At 35.4% G+C, this 19,488-nt stretch overlaps 1 protein-coding gene across 9 annotated transcripts in view; it reads right to left on the reverse strand.

Moving 5' to 3' along the window:
• Nucleotides 1-19,488, reverse strand: part of SLC39A10 (solute carrier family 39 member 10) — a 136,379-nt gene that overhangs the window by 26,096 nt on the left and 90,795 nt on the right. For all 9 annotated transcript variants that reach the window (XM_072812866.1, XM_072812870.1, XM_072812867.1 and 6 more), the window contains 2 exons: nt 12,789-13,813; nt 10,707-10,914 (listed from right to left, as the gene is read on the reverse strand). In XM_072812866.1, the coding sequence (XP_072668967.1) occupies nt 10,707-10,914; nt 12,789-13,813 (1,233 nt within the window). The remainder of the gene's footprint in view (nt 1-10,706; nt 10,915-12,788; nt 13,814-19,488) is intronic.

Raw genomic sequence — 19,488 nt, forward strand, 5'->3', positions numbered from 1 at the left:
GCCTGCTTCCCCCTCTGCCTGTGTCTTTGCTTCTCTCTCTCTCTCTTTCTCATGAATAAAATCTTAAAAAAAAAAAAAAAAAAAAAATTCTGCTTTGGCGCCTGGGCGGCTCAAAGCAGTTGAGCATCTGCCTTGGACTCAGGTTGTGGTCCTGGTGTCCTGGGATCCAGCCCACATTGGGGTCTCTGCTCAGCAGGACACCTGCTTCTCCCTCTCCCTCTGTCTACTACTCCCACTGCTTGTGCTGTCAAATAAACACTGCCTTTAAAATAAATAAATAAATAAATAGATAAAATATTATTTTTTTAAAAAAAGGAAAATTTCACTAAAGAATGATAATTTTGTAAAGTTTTTAATCTAAAATGCTGTTTTTCTCATCAAACCCAACAGGACTATAAATCTGCTGAGATTTTACCTTAAGTATTGTGATAAGAGAACAAAGGAAAATTTCTTCAACAAGGTAAAAAAAACATTGTCAAAGACAAAGAGAAGGATAGATAAGGAAATGAAACTTTAACCCATTAAATGCTGAGTTTTATCAATACAATTGTGTTGACTCCTTGGGTATTTTAATCACAGTATCCAATAACATAAGCACTGTAATATAATTCTAAGCTAAGTTAGCTCACAGGATTAAAACAAGAGGTCATCCACTACTAATGGAAGTTCCATGGTTTATTCTATACCTAACATAATTTCCAATACAAACAGGAGTATTCTAAAAGGCCAAAAAAAGATAGAAACAAACAACAAGAATCTGGATTCAGTGGCTTTAATCCTTGCAAAAGATTTGGGAGGAAGGAAGAAGGAAAGGAAAAAGATTCATTATGAAGTCAGCATTCGCTTGTTAGTGAAACCAAAGGGTAAGATGACGATTCCCCCAACTATGGCTGGGACTATAGGGCAAAAGGGAATTGAGGTCAAAAACCCTATTCTAAAAAGAAAAAACAGAAGGTCAAATAAAGTTTAAAAGTTGACTTCATGATGACCAAGTTCCTCTCTGTCTCCCAAGCACAGGCAGGAACAATAACATCATTGGGAGAGCCTGAGAAATAGGTTGGAGTGGCCATAGGTATACATAAATTCAGGGAGCCAATAAAGTCATCAGCCAACTAAACCAACAAAGGTTTGTTAAAATCTACCACAGCTCTGTAGCTCCAATCATAACAATGGGGAAAAAGTGAACAAAAGATACTTGTAATAACTACACGAGACAAATTGAAGCAGTTACAAATATAATAACCTGAAGTTAAATGTCTCCTATATTAATGTACAATTTTAGGGACACCTGGGTGGCTCAGTGGTTGAGCATCTGCCTTTGGCTCAGGTCGTCATCTCAGGCTCCTGGGATCGAGCCCCTATACCAGCCTCCCTACAAGCAGCCTGCTTTTCTCTCTCTGTGTGTCTCTCATGAATAAATAAATAAAATCTTAAAACAACAAAAAAAGAATGTAAAGAAAAACAGCACTACAAACTAAGGGGTACCTGGGTGGCTCAGGTGGTTAAGCATCTGCCTTCTGCTTAGATCATGATCTCAGGGGGGAGTCTGCTTGAGATTCTCTCTCCCTTTCCCTCTGTCCCCTCCCCACTTGTGCTTTCTCTCTCTCAAATAAATAAAAATCTTAAAAAAAAAAAAAAAAAGAAAAGAAAAGAGAAAAACTACTTAGAAAAGCCAGTAATTGGGATCCTTGGGTGGCTCAGCAGTTTAGCGCCTGCCTTTAGCCCAGGGCGTGATCCTGGGGTCCCAGGATGGAGTCCCACATCGGGCTCCCTGCATGGAGACTGCTTCTCCCTCTGCCTGTGTCTCTGCCTCTGTGTCTCTCATGAATAAATAAAATCTTAACAACAACAAAAAAAGCCAGTAATTCATATTCCAAGATATTCTGTGTATACTCACTAATACATATGGTTGGGGACTGCAAAAACTACAGATGAAACCCAAAATATACTAAAATAGACAAATTTTATAACTTTTCATAATTAGAAATTTTTTATTAATCAGAATTATTTTGTTCAAAAATACACTGGAATTAGTCAAATTATCCAATAAAAGTATTTATTTTATTCCTATGTTCCCATGTCCAAGACAATTCACATAATCAGACTAAGATACTAAATTAGAATCTACATTTACCAAAATCTAGTTAGATAAATCTTACTGAATCTGATCTTTTCTTTTTTCTAGGCTTATATTCTACACTGGGAAATATATGTTCATTCATTTCTGGATTTGCCTTTTAAAATATTTGCGATAGGAATTAAATTTCCAAATCTTATGATAGAGAGATACCATTAATTCGATACAGCAGATATTTAAGATGATTAATAACTTACACAAAATAATTCAACAAATAAATTAGCATTAGAAGCACGTTTAAAATTTGAGATTACAAACTAAGACCCTTATAAGAAATATTTTCTTACAAGCATATTTCTAAAACCTAATCATTAGAGAGAAAATATGATTCTATCTCCTAATCACAAAAATTAGATCTGAAAATGAACATTATTGTAGGCAAATATTTCCGTTCTAAAATTCTCACATTAACTTCTGGCTAAGGGTATTCTGAATGTGAAGAAAAGTCCAAGAGTCTATGAATCCATAAACACTTTGCACTATTCTGAGATGACTTTCACTCTCAAATGGCTTTTGGTTTACTAGCTAAAAACCAATCTACCAAAGGACAAATCAACCAAAACCGAATTCAGTGAAAAATCAATTTGCCAATAAGGTAAGTGAACTAAATATACTGTTACTTAAAAGCAATCAATCACTGACAGACTGACACATTAAATTACCCAAGTGCTCGCACAAATAGTTGAGGGAGGTTCTGAGTGTGAAAGGGTATACGAATTCATGTGCACAAATGAGTACATGTCACATATTACACACTCCCAGCTATAATTTCTTATTTAACAGCTCTAAAATTATCTCTTTCTCATTCACTTGGGAAAGCAAATCTGTGAACTAAGAAAATAAATGCTTGAAAAAGAAAAGCCCATTTGATGATTAGGCAATCTTTGGCATTTGTGATATTTGGTATCTGAAACTCAGAAAATACAAGAAAACAAAAGCCCACAAAAGAGAAAGCCTTACATAAATCTATCCAGCAGCAGAGCACTACCTACCAGGGTGCCATCCTCAATGTATCTGTGAGGGAATGCCATTTTCTTAGAATAAAATGCTAATGATGTCCCTCGGGAGTCATTCAGGAAAATGGTATTACACTGAGCATGGACAGTGGCCCCTCCAAAAGCAGGTAATACACATATATACATGCATACATATAAAAACATACGCTTCTAAAAACTAATTAATACAAATGCTTTTGGTTCTCTGGTCACATAGTCAAATTACTGCCAATTAACTGGTTATTCATCAACAACAAAAGCCAAGAATCAGAAAAAGACTATACTCTTAAGATTAAAATGAAATAATATGTATAATTTTGAATACCTTATAGAACTTTTTTTAAAAATTAGTGTTTTCTCATTTTTCCAACTAGAGGAAATATATTTAGTATGCTTGCTACCTTCAAAAGATTTTTTAATTTACTTAAAAGAAATAAATTCTAGGACTAAAAAGGATCCTATAACTTCCAATAATGTAGTTTGGATATAAAACAGAGGGTACAACCGGGACTATCATAGTTTCATTATTCCTCTATGTTGTCTTGTCAACAGAGTTGGAAATTATAAAAAAACAATTTCAAAGAGGCCAGTTATTCTGCCCCTTTATTTACTTACTTTTTAAAAACATTTTATTTACTTATTATTGAGAGACACAGAGAAAGAAGCAGAAACACAGGCAGAGGGAGAGGCAGGCTCCATGCAGGGAGCCCGACGTGGGACTCGATCCCGGGTCTCCAGGATCACACCCTGGGCTGAAGATGGCGCTAAACCGCTGAGCCACCCGGGCTGCCCTATTCTGCCCCATTAAAAAAAATAATTTTTTCAATTCCTTGCTTACCAGGAGTTACTTAAATTGGCAGGGTCATACTGTATAGATAGAAAGGACTTTAATAATCTATACCAGTGTTCCTCAAACTGCGCTCCTCTGAGTCTCACGTGGTATTCCACGGGGAGTGAGGGGAGAATTTAATGATCAAAAGGACTTGGTAATTCTTGGTTAAACAACAGCCTCTAACAGCTTAATAAGTGCTGTCAATTTCTGCAAGGGAACAGAGTGTGCATTATTTTTCTATCTCACTTGATCATGGAACCTATTATATCTCTCAATGAACCAGGATCCTACAAAACACGATCTGGAAATTCTTTTTTTTTTTTTTTTTAGATTTTATTTATTTGAGAAAGAAGAGAGAGAAAAGGCACACAAGCCAAGGGAGAGGGGTAGAGGGAGAAGCGGACTTCACACTGAGCAGGGAACCAGATCTAGGACTGGATGGATCCCAGGACCCTGAGAGCATGACCGGAGTCAAAGGCAGATGCTTAACCTACTGAGGCCACCCAGGTGCCCCTGATTTGGAAAATTCTAATATAAACCATTGTTCTACGTTACAGATTTGCATTCTGAGGCAGAGAAATGTTATGTTAAATAATACAACTTCACATCTACTAGAATGACTATTTAAAAAACACACACACATGTTGACAAAGATGCAGAGAAACTGGAACCTTAGTACACTGTTGATGGGAATATAATGTGGCACAGCCACTGTAGAAACGGTTTGGTTAATTCCTCAGAAGGCTAAAAGGAATCCCTTTATAACACAGGAATTCTGTACCCAGGTATATTCCTCAAAAGAATTGAAAGCAAAGACTCAGATACTTCTATGCCTTGTGTTCATTAGAGCATCATTCAAAACAGCCAAAAGGTAGAAACAACGAAGTGTCCATCAACAGATGAATGGATTAACAAAATGTGGTACATACATACAAGAGCATTCAGCCATAAAAAGGAATGAAGTTCTAATAGATGCTACAATGTGGATGAACCTTGAAAACTACAGAGTGAAATAAACCAGACATAGACAAATATTGTACAATTCCACTTACACAAGCTCTCTAGAACAGAATAAATTCAGAAACAAAAAAGATGAAAAGTTACTAAGGGCTAGGAGGAAGAGGAAATGAAGATGTGTTGCTTAATGGTTACAAAGTTTCTATTTGGGGTGATAAAAAATTTTTTTAAGATAGTTTGGGAGTGCCTGGCTGGCTTAGTACAGCATGCAAGCATTCATCTTGGAGTTGTGAGTTCAAGCTCCATTTTGGGTGCAGAGATTACCTATAAATAAAATCTCTTAAAAAAATAGTTTGATGGCTGCACAACATCATTAATGTAATAAATACCACTGATTTGTACAGTTTAGCAGTTAAAATGGCAAATCTTAGGTTATATACATTTTACCCTAATAAAAACATAGCTAGCTAAAATAAAATGGCAAAGTAAAAACTAAATTGAAAGTCCTCTCTTAATCCACTATTTTCTCCATTAAATTACAGTATTTTCAGAGAATTCTCAGCCAAGTGATTTATCACTTATATATTTACCTTAGAGGTGCTTTACATAAAGGAGGACATATAATACAATAAGTCTAAACATGAAAGTAAGAAGAAATACTAATTTTATTAAACCAAATGACAATCTTTCAAAATTTGAATAAAATAGAATAGAGGGGACGGGACAAAAGATTACTACAAAACAACCAACTACATGAAATCTCAGAATAAACTTGTATTTATTTCAATGTCACCTGAAAGTAAGGTTAAAATATTTATGTTCCATTTAATATAAATTATCACTTATTTTTGTCAGTGTTAAGAAATAACGAGCTGTATTTCTCATTGTGTAAAGAACTGTATTTCCCATTGTAGGTAAATCAGAAAATTTCCAGGTATTTTCTATAGGTTTCCAGGTATTTCTATAGGTTTTCCATTATAACTATTTCATTGGCAAAACAGTCCTCTCACAAGTGTATGCTATTATAAATACATGATTTCTTATACTGATTTCTTATTAATTTTTTAAAAGTAATTATAGCTTTCCAGTGCTAAAATTTTAAGTAATAGTCATTCTCACAACTTGCAAACCTTCTTCAAGGACAATTACAATCCTTTTAACCTATGAGAACTAACACTGTTTTGATTTTATTGTACTTGAGACATTTTCCCATGTTATTCAAGCACTTATTTTTAGATTTAATAACATTTAAGTTTACATAAGCTCTACCAAAATTTCCTAGGTGTAGAAAAAAAGCAATTCAGGTAATAAAGTTTTTCTAATTTCTAACCAAATTATTGTGCTTTTGAAATCACAACTTGTTTAGTATAAAACAAGCCAAAAAACAAATCACAAAACAAGTGAACAAATTTTTCTAATTTCTAACCAAATTATTGTGCTTTTGAAACCCCAACTTGTTTAGTATAAAACAAGCCAAAAAAAAAATTGCAAAACAAACGATAAAAGGCATCTTTTCTAAAACTTATGCAAAATAACAATATGCAAACTACTAAATACAACTAACAAACGTTTCCTTTATTTGTACCCAAGATACCATATACAATAAAAAAACATTAAATGTCTGAAACAAGCTTCACTTATTCTGCAAATTAGGTCGCTTAAAACGTTAAAGGTCTTCAAGCTTAGTTATTCACCAACTCCCTTTCTCATTATCTAGAGAGAAAATGCATTCTTTTAAAAAGAAGCGCTCATCTGTGGAAACTTTCTAATTAACTCGGTTCAAAGCATGTGCAAGACGGCAGTTTTCTACACTGTTTCAGCATTTTAATTGGCAGAAAATGCTTAGCGGCCTATTCACCACCCCCCCTTGGCAATTAAGCAAGGGTCAACTCTATGACTAAATGAGCCAATCTTGTGAAACAAACGATTTCTACCATAACAGTATATGGCAGACTTGGTTTACAGCAGTCTTTGAACAGTAATGAGGTAGTAGCTGTGTCACTATGGGAGATTTATATGGAACAAGTTAACCTTTCTTAATGGTGCAGCAGTCATTAAAAATAATTACTAGCAGGGCATTCTCTCTAACAACTATTAACATCTATCAGCACATAGTTAATTCAAGCTTCATTTCTGACAGTGCTAAAAACCACCTGCAAACAACTAATCAATATTCACTATTAGCTACATATTTGTTTTCAAAGCAAGTATAATTTCCTCTGAGGCTTCTCCGATTGAATAAACTCTAATTTTTAATATCTTATGATCGTCAAGCATCTGTCAACAGCTCTTGTTAAAATATATAGATTATGTCAATATTGTAACATAGAAAACTTTTAAGTCCTAATCCACTGTCGATGTAAAAACAACTAGAATTTCCTGGAAGCCTTAAAAATAAAAAAAAGACTCTTAGGTTGAACTCTAGATGCGACAATCCCATCAGCCTCTGTTTTTCCATGTAAAGAACAAATGTGGTTTTTTAAATTTAAATCAAGTACCTCAGACCTAATGTTCCCTTTTCTCCTACCTCAGTGAGAATTTCGAAGCACTCGAGAGACTGGCCCTTACGGTGTTTACTCATCTACAAACGTCTTTGAACACGAAGCCAGTGAAGGGACATATTTATCTGTCCAAAGACCAGAATTCAAAGCTTCTAAGTGGACTCACGTCCTCCGACCTTACTGAGCTTAGCTGACTGAGTAGGTCCTTCCTAACAAGACTATTCCTGGGTGTTGGGTTTTACTAATCCATCCTGACACCCATACTCACCTCTATCACTTTCTTACCTGTGTCTGCATCACCTGTCACAGCACTACCAAATGGAATTACATAGAACTCCCTGTATCTCCTTGTCACCTATGCTAGCAAAGTCGACGTAAGAACCTTTTTGGCAGGAAGTAGTGGAGAGGAGCGTCCAGGTTACGATTACTCTGGGTCCTATTACGGCTCTGCTCCCTGGCAGCCGTGTGACCTTGCACAAGTTACCTAATTTCTCAAAGCCTCCTCCTTTCCTCAGCAAACAGAAGTAAATTAAAGTGCCTGCATCAGGTAAATAGCCTTGTAAAAGTATTTAAAACAGGACATGGTAAGGTCCTAATAAATAGAAGACCTGATGATTAATTTATCTAAAGTTATTTTCATATCACAAAGAAATTAACCAGCAGGTGGGTACCTAATGAGGCTTATTAGTTCGTTAAGTCGTGACAGCATTTCCTTTCGCTTGTACTCTTTCAAGCTTTAATGAATATCTCTATTCAAATAAAACTCTGACATGTACACTGGACTGTGATACTCTTAAACGTGTCTACCTTATTCCTGTGCTATGAAAAATTTTTAAAATTCTGCCTTTTCAATCTTTTATCTTGTCAGACCCCATTTTTGACCCAAATTCACACGTTATCAATTTAGTCACTTCCATTACCAAGCAGCAGTGCCACTCCATCTTGGGCATTTCAACCAGAACTGCCTCCATTGTGATCTCACACATGATGAAGTTCATGAGAATTCTACTCATTCTGAGACACTGCATCATCAAAGTATACTAGTCCGACTGATACACAATCGATCCTTACCGTTAACGTAATCAATCAACACATATTTTGTATATGTGTTATATACTGTAGTTTTACAGTAATACCTTAATTTCTTCATTATTTCTAGGCTACACAATTCCTGTGAGTTTTTTCAAAATGTTGCAAACCTTCAAGAAACTATCCAATGTAGTTATTGAAAAATATCTGCATACAAGCATACACATGCAGCGCAAATCTGTGTTGTTCAAAGGTCAAGTATACTCATAAAACGATCCTCAGATTCATTTACAACGAGGGTCTTTCCTGGGTTATAACTGAAAGCTTATAGATTAATTTATTCATTTAATCAATATGTGAATGCTTTCTTGTTCAAAAGACCTAGTCACTTCCTTTAAGCAACTAAAGTCCAAGAAAAACAGATAACAAATCCAATTATGAAAATCTCCCAAGCTCTGTACAGGGATTGGATAGATCAAGGGAACTTAACTAAGTCTACGATGGTGAGTAAGTTATTCCAGAAGGTCTAACTCTTGAGCTGGATCTTTGAGAAATCATTGCGGTCACTCCACTAGAAAGGTTCAGAATGTGAAAAGGCTGAGATAAATGAGGGGAAAACAGAATAATCTATTATCAGGAGTCTGCTATGGTTACGGCCGAAATAAAAGGTGGGGGAAATGGGTGGAGAAGTAGGTAGGCAGAGGTCATATCCTAGAGAGTTGAGCATCCAACTCTTGATTTTTGCCTCAGGTCATGATCTCCGGGGATTGAGCCCCAAGTCTGGCTCCATACTTAGGAAGGAGACTGCTTGAAGATTCTCTCTCCCCTACTCCCTCGGCCCCTCCACCAGCTTGTACACTTTCTCGCTCTAAAATAAATAGATCTTTAAACAAAATAATTCAATAGAGTATTGTTAAAATTTAATGGGGGGAAAAAAGCATATGAAACACTTAGTACATGGAGAGCAAAATGATTAAACTCCCCTGGCTTGAATCCTAGCACTATCACTGACTAGCTCTGAGATTTTGGGAGTTAGTTATTAGAACATTGTCTACCTTATACAACTATTGTAAGAAGTAAAAGTCATTGAGTTCAGAAGAATGCCTTGTAATACTTGTTAATAAAAGTATATCAGCTGTCATTAAAAAGGAAAAACTCTGTGTTGGGAGACTCATTTGCATTTTAGAAAGGGAAGGTTATGAAGTTATTTCAACAATTCAATCAAGAACCAAGTTATGATGGAGTGGATAGTTAGAAGGTATTTCAGAGAAGACTCAATCGGACTTGACAATTGATTATGCAAGGGGAAAAAAAGAAAAACAAAGCCAAAGATTTTCAGATTTTTTTTTAAAAAAGATGGATTGTTATGACATTTGGGATTCAATAAGAGGTATACACTTTTTGTGGAGTAGAAGTTTGGGAAATACTAAGTGGGAGGTACCTGTGAACATCAAGGTGGAGCTATCTAGCCAACCAGATATGGTTCTAAAAAAGCCTAGAGAGATTTTTGGAAATAGTTTTTTTTTTTTAATTTTATTTATTTATTTGGGAGAGTGTGTGCAGATGCCCAAGTGTGTGCATGCATGCGCACATATGAGAAAAACTGCAAAAGCAGGAAGGACAGAGAGCAAGAGAGAGGGAGAAGCAGACTCCCAAGCAGATAGCCTGATGCAGGCTGGATCCCAGGACCTTGCGATCATGACCTGAGCCAAAGGCAGACACTCACTGAGCCACCAGGAGCCCCCTGGTAATCGTTCTGGTTTTACTTTTGTTGAAGCTCTCTATGAAACTGCCCATAATGAATTCCCGTGCCAATCACAGGCATTTCTGACATTCACTGAGTTAACAACATTGGCTTCCCTTTGATTTCCTTATAAACTTAATCTTAGCTTTTCACCACAGGTCCTCAACTCTGCTAAAAAGTTAATTATAACACCAAATGACTTTAATTGGCAGCCGCATTATTTACACTTGCCCATCAAGAAGAATCCATTTATCACAAACCCGTATCTCCTTTTTAATCTAATTCTCTATCCATGATAAGACTTTCCTCCATAGTCCCAGAAAAGACAAGGAGCTACTGTGCCTCCTGTCTTCCCCTAATCCTTTTTAAATGGTCATAATCTAATCCTGACTAAAACATAACAAAGTCACCAGAAGGAAGATGATAATTTGGAATTACTTTCTAATTCAATTACATTTTTTAAAAAAGTACAAAGACTATGAGGAACAAAAAAAACTTAAATCTTTCTTACCTGATGCCCCTATATTTGCCTTATCTTCAGGAACCTGATTTTTATCCTTATTTAAATCTTCAACTAGAAGTCTGTCAAAATGTTCAATACAAAGTCTGCTGTCGATTTGATATAATAAAGCAGGGCAAAGGTATGTAAATAAATCAGGTGAGATTGGAGAATTGGCACCATGACCATAGTATTTTAACAACTGAGTGACGTTCAAACACTGCAAAAAATTGATAAACCAATTAAGAGTCCTTTAAGAAAATTAAGCAGAAAAATAAATTACTGTGCAATAAAAAATATTCTAAATATTATTTGAAAATAACCTGTAATAAAGATATCTATTACAAATAAAACTGTTTGTTAAGAATTTATGATAGAAATACATTCGACTTCAATACCCAAAACTTTACGTGGACTTTAACTATTTTCTACTCCAACACATGAAAGATAATTGACTCTCTCAATAATTAATAAAAATCACACACAGCTGCATTCCTAAGGGGGTGAAGAGAAAAATCACTTCCCTATTCAAAGTGCAATCATCAATCATTCAAGATTCTTATTTGTTAAATAGACATGAGTACATTAACAACTTTATAATAAAATATACAATACAGACATTTTCACTGCCTAAGGTACCCCAGAAAAATATCATATTGGAAAATTCTAGCCCAATGCTAAAAGTGGAAGAGGAAAGAAGGCAGTTTCATCCACTGGTACTTTTAAGTACAAAACAAAGTAGAAAACAAAGAGCAAACAAGTTTGGACCTATCATATAGCAAATATCTAAAATGATACTCTTTGGTTGTATGCTTACAGACTTGCCACCTCATTATATGATTTTATTTATGGTACAAAAAACAAAATCAAAATATATAAACAAGAAAATTATTCTTCTCAGGTCTTAACATGAATTACTACTCTATCCAGTGCATAGAACATTTCTATAGAAATCCTGAGAAAATTCCCAATGTGTCAGACCTGTGAGGATATAAATCAACATGTTTGACTGATACAGACCCCACAAGTCTTGTAAAACGAGTAACATTCATGATAATGTCTGGTTATCATCAACAAAAGATGCTAGGATATTATCTATAGTAGTAAATAAATAAGAGCATTTCCTTACAAGTACACTAAGATTTTAAAACAGAAGTGCTTTTAAAATCAGTGCTGCTGAAAACCAGTATCTGATTATTCACACAGGGAAGAAACACAGAGATATTTTCATAGATGTAAAACATATTTCAATTATAGAGACAGAAACGGTGAGGTCATTTTCCCTACTAGACGGTGCTGCTTTTATGCATATGACAACAAATAAATTCAACAATCTTCTAGACTTTAATAAGTACTAAAAAGTAGAGTTAAATAAGGATGTCGATATACTTTTAATGAAACAAAAATAAACATGTATAAGGTAAGTAGTTTTAAAAAATTGGGAAGGAAATCCATCAAATGTGCAAGTATTCAAAAGAATATGAAAGTTTTTAAAACTTTCCTTTAAGGAAAACACAATCATCCCTTTACTAGTGGGCTTTATTATTCTATTGCCATCTGTCAAAGGCATGAGAAAAAATTAATTACGATGAAGTAGGCCCTACTATAAAGTGACATAGAGAAAACAAATCTACCACATTTAACGGACTTTGGAGCTACATCAGTAACTGGGAACCATTCTGTGGTTAATTCATTAAGCTAGAAATTTTGAAAAAGAAAATCCCTAGTTACTGTCCAACTGGACAGGTAAACAAAAAGGATTCAGTTTTCAAGTATCTAGAACCAACCAAAATAAACAAAATGAAAACTAACTTGGGAAGTCAAAACAAGTCATAAATAAGCAAGAAAGTAAAATAAGGAATATATGTTCTAACAACCTTTAAATATTTAGATTTTTTGAGAAACACTGAAAGTGAAAATCCAGATAAAAACCTTTAATCGGATTTTAATTCCTTAAAGTATTTTATTCAAGAATATTATATCTGGAAATTAAGTTTGAATATGATTGACTATCCTCCACTGTTACTTCTCTTTTTACCTAAAATGCTCCACAACTATGTGAGAATTATGGAGCAGCCATCTCTTTACACCTACCTCATGTTGACGGTCATCTTCGTTATGATCCTTGTGAGTAGCAGCTGAATAAATTGCACTTTTTTTAACGTGTGGTGCTTCTCGCTTTCTGGTATGTCGAAGCTCACCTTCATTATCAGGATTAAGATCTGGGTGTCCATGACCGGGATCATGACCATTATGTTCTGGAAGGCGCACATGAGAATGACCTGGGTTATGTACACGATCAGGTTTGTGGACCCGATTATGCTCATACTGTTCACCCCGATCATGGTTAGGGGGAAAACCTGGTGTAATAACTTCAGAATTTTCATTACTTTTCTTCCCTTTTCTCTTCCTCTTTCCTTTCGGTAGCTTACTCTCAGATTGTTCCTGTGTTTTATTGGTCTCTGTTGAAGGTTCATGGCTAGGCTCCCCACGCTCGCTGTGAGGAATGGAATCATTAGGAAAATGGCGAGTGGCGTTATGATCAAGGTGATGATGCAAACAATGGTGATGACATAAGCGATGACTATGGTCATGCATATGTTTATCATCAGATTTGACAGATACTTCAATGGTCTCTTTCTCTGGATCACACTTGTGGTTTCTTTTTGTTGATACGCTTGTCACAGTTTGATTTTCTGAATTTAAATGATTGTGGGAATGCTGGTGGTTATGAGAGTGAAAATGCTTTCCCTCTTGAACTGCCAAAATATCTAAGTGAGAAACATGATCATGGCCAAGATCCTCATGATTAATCTCAACTACTTTTATCTCTCCAAGGCCCAAGTTTGTTAAAAGTTTCTCCAGACCAAAAAAGGATAATCTTCCATTTTCACCGTAACGGTCAAAGAGTTTTTCAATATAGTATTTTTTTTCATTTTCAGCATCCAGCACTGAAAATTTGCTTGACTCCGACTCTGTCATTCCACGACGATGTCTGTGATGTTCTTCAGAACCATGGTCATGTTCTTCATGGCAATGGTTGCAGTGATGGAAAATAAATGTCAGCAAACAAATGAGGCAAAATTTTGTGTGCATATGTACCTTCATTTCTATTTTTCCTAAAGGGATTTAAAAAGAGAAGCAAGCATTAGTTCATACTTACATTCAATATAATCATTAACTCTCCAGCAACTGCCAATCCACTAGGCCAATGTTTTACCACATTTCTTTCAGTGCTATAAATCATTCTTTTCTTCAATTCCCTATAACAATGGCCCCTTTTAATGTATCAAAATAGTGCACAGCCCTTCAAATTAGTACAAATTGTTCAAAATTCCATCTATGGACTATCCTAACTCCTCCTAAGCACAACACTTAAGAGTCTACTATATATTTATACAGGAACTTCTGGCTTCCTTCCTATATGGTCCTTTACAAAAGCTTGCTGATCCTTGTTCTTGAGGTCCTGGTCAGTGCAGTAAGACAAGAAGATGAAACAGAACAGTAAAACTGGACAATAACATAAAATTGATTTCATTTCTATCCACTAGCAATAATTAGAAAATGAAATTAGAAAACCGTATCATTTACAGTAACAAATAGCTAGGAATAAATCTAACAAAAGATATGCAAGACCTTTACATAAATTAAAGATCACATATTACTGAGAGAAATGAAAGACCTAAATAAATCGGCTCTATCATGTTTATGACTGGATGTGATATACATCCAATGTAATACAAATCAAATTCTCAGAAGAAACTGAAAATTGATGAGGTACTTTTAATATTTATGTGGAAATAGGAAAGTCCAAAAATGGTCAACCTTCATGAAGATCAAGATAGAGGAACCCTCTCTACCAGCTACTAAAGATAGTATGGTATTTGGAAGAAGACAAACAAATATACCAAAGAAACAAAACAGTGTCTAAAAATAGTAGAGATTCTCTTTTCCTTGGTGCTTGATCAATTTGATTTCCATTTGGAAGAAAATACATAAATAAAACCTGATCCCTATAGAGGCGCCTGGGAGGTTCAGTGGTCGAGTGTCTGCCTTTGGCTCATGTTGTGATCCTGGGTCCTGGGGTAAGTCCTGCAAAAAGCTCCCTGCAGGGAGCCTGCTTCTCCCTCTGCCTATGTCTCTATCTCTCATGAACAAGTAAATAAAATCTTAAAACTTGACCCCTACCTTACACCATATATAAAAAGCAATTCAGACAGACTGGAAATCTAAAAAACAATAAATGTTAAAGCAATAAAGTGTCCATAACTGTGCCATTCAATACAATAGTCACTACCCACATATGGCTACCTAAATTTAAACTAACTACATTTAAAATTCAACTTCTCTTGGGGATCCCTGGGTGGCTCAGCAGTTTAGCGCCTGCCTTTGGCCCAGGGTGGGATCCTGGAGTCCCGGGATCGAGACCCGCGTCGGGCTCCCTGCATGGAGCCTGCTTCTCCCTCCTCCTGTGTCTCTGCCTCTCTCACTCTAGGTCTATCATAAATAAATAAACAAATCTTTAAAAAAATTTCAACTTCTCAATCACCTCAGTTAAATTTTAAATGCTCAATAGACGCTTTCAGCTAATGGCTACTACACTGGACAGTGTAAATACAGAATATGTCCATTATCACAAAATTCTACTGGACAACACACTTTTAGAATATAGAAATGCAGGTGAATCAATTGATTTTAAAATGTTCTAGAATAAACAGGTCGAAGTTATTTTCATGTTATATTTTAACTCATAAGTGTAAAATATTATCATTTCAACATGTAATGAGTATTAAAACTACTAGTGAGATTTTTACATTCTTTTTTTAATACTAGGTCATTGAAATCCAGCATGTATCTTACACTCACAGAACATCTTAGTTTAGACTAGCCACACTTCAAGTACTTGATAACCACATGTGTCTAATGGCTATGGTACTGAAAAGTGTAGATCTAGATTCATTTGAGAGGCTAGCTTCAAGACATTTAAAATAGAACATAAAAAATATTATAAAGGGAAACTGATAAAGTATACAACTAAAATTAAGGAATTTCTGTTCATCAGGACATATCATTAAGAGATTATTAATAAGGCAAGGGGCATCTTGGTGGCTCAGTCAGTTGAGCATCCGACTCTTGCCTTCAGCTCAGGTCGTGATCTCAGGGTTGTGAGATAGAGCCCCATATTGGGCTCTGTGCTTCCCCTGTCCTCCTTCCTCTCTCTCTCTCTCTCTCTCTCTCTCAAATAAATCTTGGAGAAAAAAATAAAAGGGTAAACCACAGATCTTTAAAATAAAAATGGGGGAGAGGGGCACCTGGCTGGCTCAGTAGGTAGACCATACTGAAGCTGTGGGTTCCAGCCCCATGTTGGGTAGAGAGATTACTTAAAAATAAAATATTTAAAAAGGAGGGGTGGGATGGGCAGCCCAGGTGGCTCAGCGACTTAGCACCACCTTCAGCCCAGGGCGTGATCCTGGAGACCCGGGATTGAGTCCCATGTCAGGCTCCCTACATGGAGCCTGCTTCTCCCTCTGCCTGTGTCTCTCATGAATAAATAAATAAATAATCTTTAAAAAAGGGGTAGGGGGTGGGGAGCAAGCCACAGATTGAGAAAATATTATCACAACATTACCAGTCAATCTATGTAAGGAATTTCTACAAGGCAATATGAAAATTATGAGACAATTCAACAGAAAAGTGGGTAGGAAGTCTGAACAGGCACTTCATAAGAAAATAGCCAAATTACTAAGCATGTGAAAAGAGTCCCAACCTCAATAGTTATCAGAGAAATATAACTTAAAATCATGGTTAGGTACTACTATATATCTACCAGAATGAGTAAGATAACAAAAGATGTAGATTAAGAATATGAAGTTAACTAGAATTTGAATGCACTGTTGGTGGGACTGACCATACATTGGTATTTTTGAAAAAATGTTTGACAGGATCTCCCAAAGTTGAACATAAAAGCATATCCACTCACACAGCAACTCTAATCCTAGGTATGTGTTCGACAGAAATGCATGCACAGTGATACCAAAAGAGATGAACGTAAGAATTAACACAATCATCATTCATCATAGCTTAAAACGTTCATCAGCTAATGGACAAACAGAATAATCTCACAGTGGAATACTACACAGGAATGAAAACGAAATTATGGCTCCACATATCAACACAAATCTCTCAGACTGTGCAAAAGATGGCAAACATTAAAGAGAACACCACAGACAAGCATATAGAAGCCATATATACTTATATAAAGTTAAAAGTAGGTAAAATTTAACCAAGATAACAATGACTTTTTTTTTTTTTTTAAAGATTTTACTTTTAAATAATCTCTACACCCAACATGGGACTTGAACTCACAACTGGGAGATCAAGAGTCACAAGCTCTTCAACTGAGCTACCCAGGTATCCCAATGATGACTTTTTTGAAAGGAAGGTAGAAGGTAATAATTGGGTTGGAAAGTCAAGTAACATTCTCTTTTATGAGTAATAGTTACACAAATACAACTACTTTGTGATAATGCATTGTATTTATACTCTGCATACTTTTCTGTATACATACTGTATTTCAGTGAAAAAGTTTTTTTAAAATAAAGTTTTCTTTCAATGAAAAGTTAGAAAACGTAATTAACAATCATAAGGCTCCTAGAAATAAACAGAACAAGACTATTAATAAAAAGAAATGTGTAAGATATTATTGAAAGGCAGTAAAGAACAACAAAAACTAGAGAGATACATCACCTATATGGAGGAGATATAAGGTATGTAAATTCTTTCCAAGTGTACATACAAATTTAATTCACTGTCAGTTAAAATCCTAGTACTATTTGTTTCTGGTAAGATTGCACAAGCTTATCCAAAAATTCATATGAGGAGCAAAATCCCAAAGACAAAAAAAAAAAAAAATCAAGAGATAAATTAGTAAGGTAATAAAGACTTCTTTATTTATGAAGTTACACAAACTACAGTAACACAGGACTGGCACAAAAACAGAAAAGAATTCAGAAAGAAAATCAATAATACCGATTGTGAATAAGTTAGATGTTCTTCTCCCACCATACACAAAAATTAACTCTAAAATGAATAAAGACATACATGTGAAGAGTAAAATTCTTTACAAGTTTTAGAAGAAAATTTAGGAGACTATCATGACTTTAGGGAAAAGATTTTTCAGGTAAGACACAGAAAGTACAAACCTTAAAGTTTTAATTAAATTATTTAAATATTACTCTACAATAAATGACACCATAGACAAAGCATAGGACAAGCCACACACTAGAAAATCTTTGCAATGTGCATATGCAAGCAATGCATATCAAAGATCAGTACCCAGAATATATAAAACATATTGGTCAATATGGGGAAAAAAAAAAAAACTCTAATACTGCACAGCCAACTCTACAAATGATATAAAGAGGACAGGGGCTCCTGGGTGGCTCAGCTGGTTGAGTGCCCAATTCTTGGTTTCTGCTCAGGTGGTGATCTCAGGGTTGTGAGACTGGGCTCCATTTTTAACAAGGAGTCTGCTTCTCTCTCTCCCTTTGCCTTTCCGCCTCACCCACTCAGGAGCTTTCCCTCTTCTACTATCTAAAGTTATTAAATAAATATCTTAAAAAAAAAAAAAGCTGGTTGAAAAGCAACATAATTACTAATCTAGATAATGCACTAAAACATTAACAGACAAAATTATTATCTGACAACATGTGTTACGCGAAGATCTAACGAAGGGAAATAGAAACTATTATACACTGCTGATGGGAGTTTATATTATAGGTACAATCATTTTGGGAAGCAACTTGACATCTACTAAATGTGAATGTGAACATACTCTATAGCCCCAAAATTCCACTTCTATCAATCCATCTATCCTAGAGAAACTCTTACACTCACAGGAGACAAACTCAAGAATGTTAATTGCAGTCTTGTTTTGGGGGGGGGGTTCTTAAATGTTAACTACCTTATAATGGGATATTTTGGTTGTAATAACGGAACACCAGAAAAGAATTTCACATTAAAAAAAGCTGGCAGAAATGGGTGGTTCCAAGATAGTTGCATGATCAAAAACCCAAGTTCTCAGATTTGTCCCCTCAGAGTCTCAAAGAACTGCTATTGCTACAACCATTCCATCCTTGCACAACTATATCCAAAGCTGGAGGATTTCTCTTCATACCTCTTCTTACCCAAGGAGAAAAATATTTCCCCAAAGTCTTAGATTTCCCTTCACATATATTAGACCAGGACTGTACTACATACCCAAGCCAAAACCAATCACTGGTAAAGGAATAAATTACTGTGACTTAGACAAATAGATATTTATTCCCTTGGGAATGGAAAAATGTTCTCTCCCCTACATACATGAGAGGAAGTACTCACAGAACATGGCGGCTTCAAAGCAAGAAAAAGGAGGTAAATAAGGAATGGCAGTCAATTATGTAATAATTAGTGCCTGCCACAAACCTATAATGCCCAAGAGTGGAAGAATGGATAAAATAAATGTGCTATATTTATGTAATTAAAAATTACACTGGAATGATAAATGTAGGACTATGAAGGAATATGTAACATGCACAAATCTCAGAAACAATTTAAAACAAAAAGGTACATGTCCTATCACTTGAACACAATAAAAAAATATGCAAAACATCTTACTTTTGGGGTATATATATCGATAGGTAGCAAGAACCTAACGTAGGGATGATTACATTCTGGACTGGTTACCTCTCAGTAAGAGGAGAGTCAGATGACGGAGGGTGGTATACACATATAACTGCATCTGCAGGGTTTTATT

Source organism: Canis lupus, chromosome 36 (assembly GCF_048164855.1).
Source record: "Canis lupus baileyi chromosome 36, mCanLup2.hap1, whole genome shotgun sequence".
In the NCBI taxonomy this organism is placed as follows: Eukaryota; Metazoa; Chordata; class Mammalia; order Carnivora; family Canidae; genus Canis; species Canis lupus.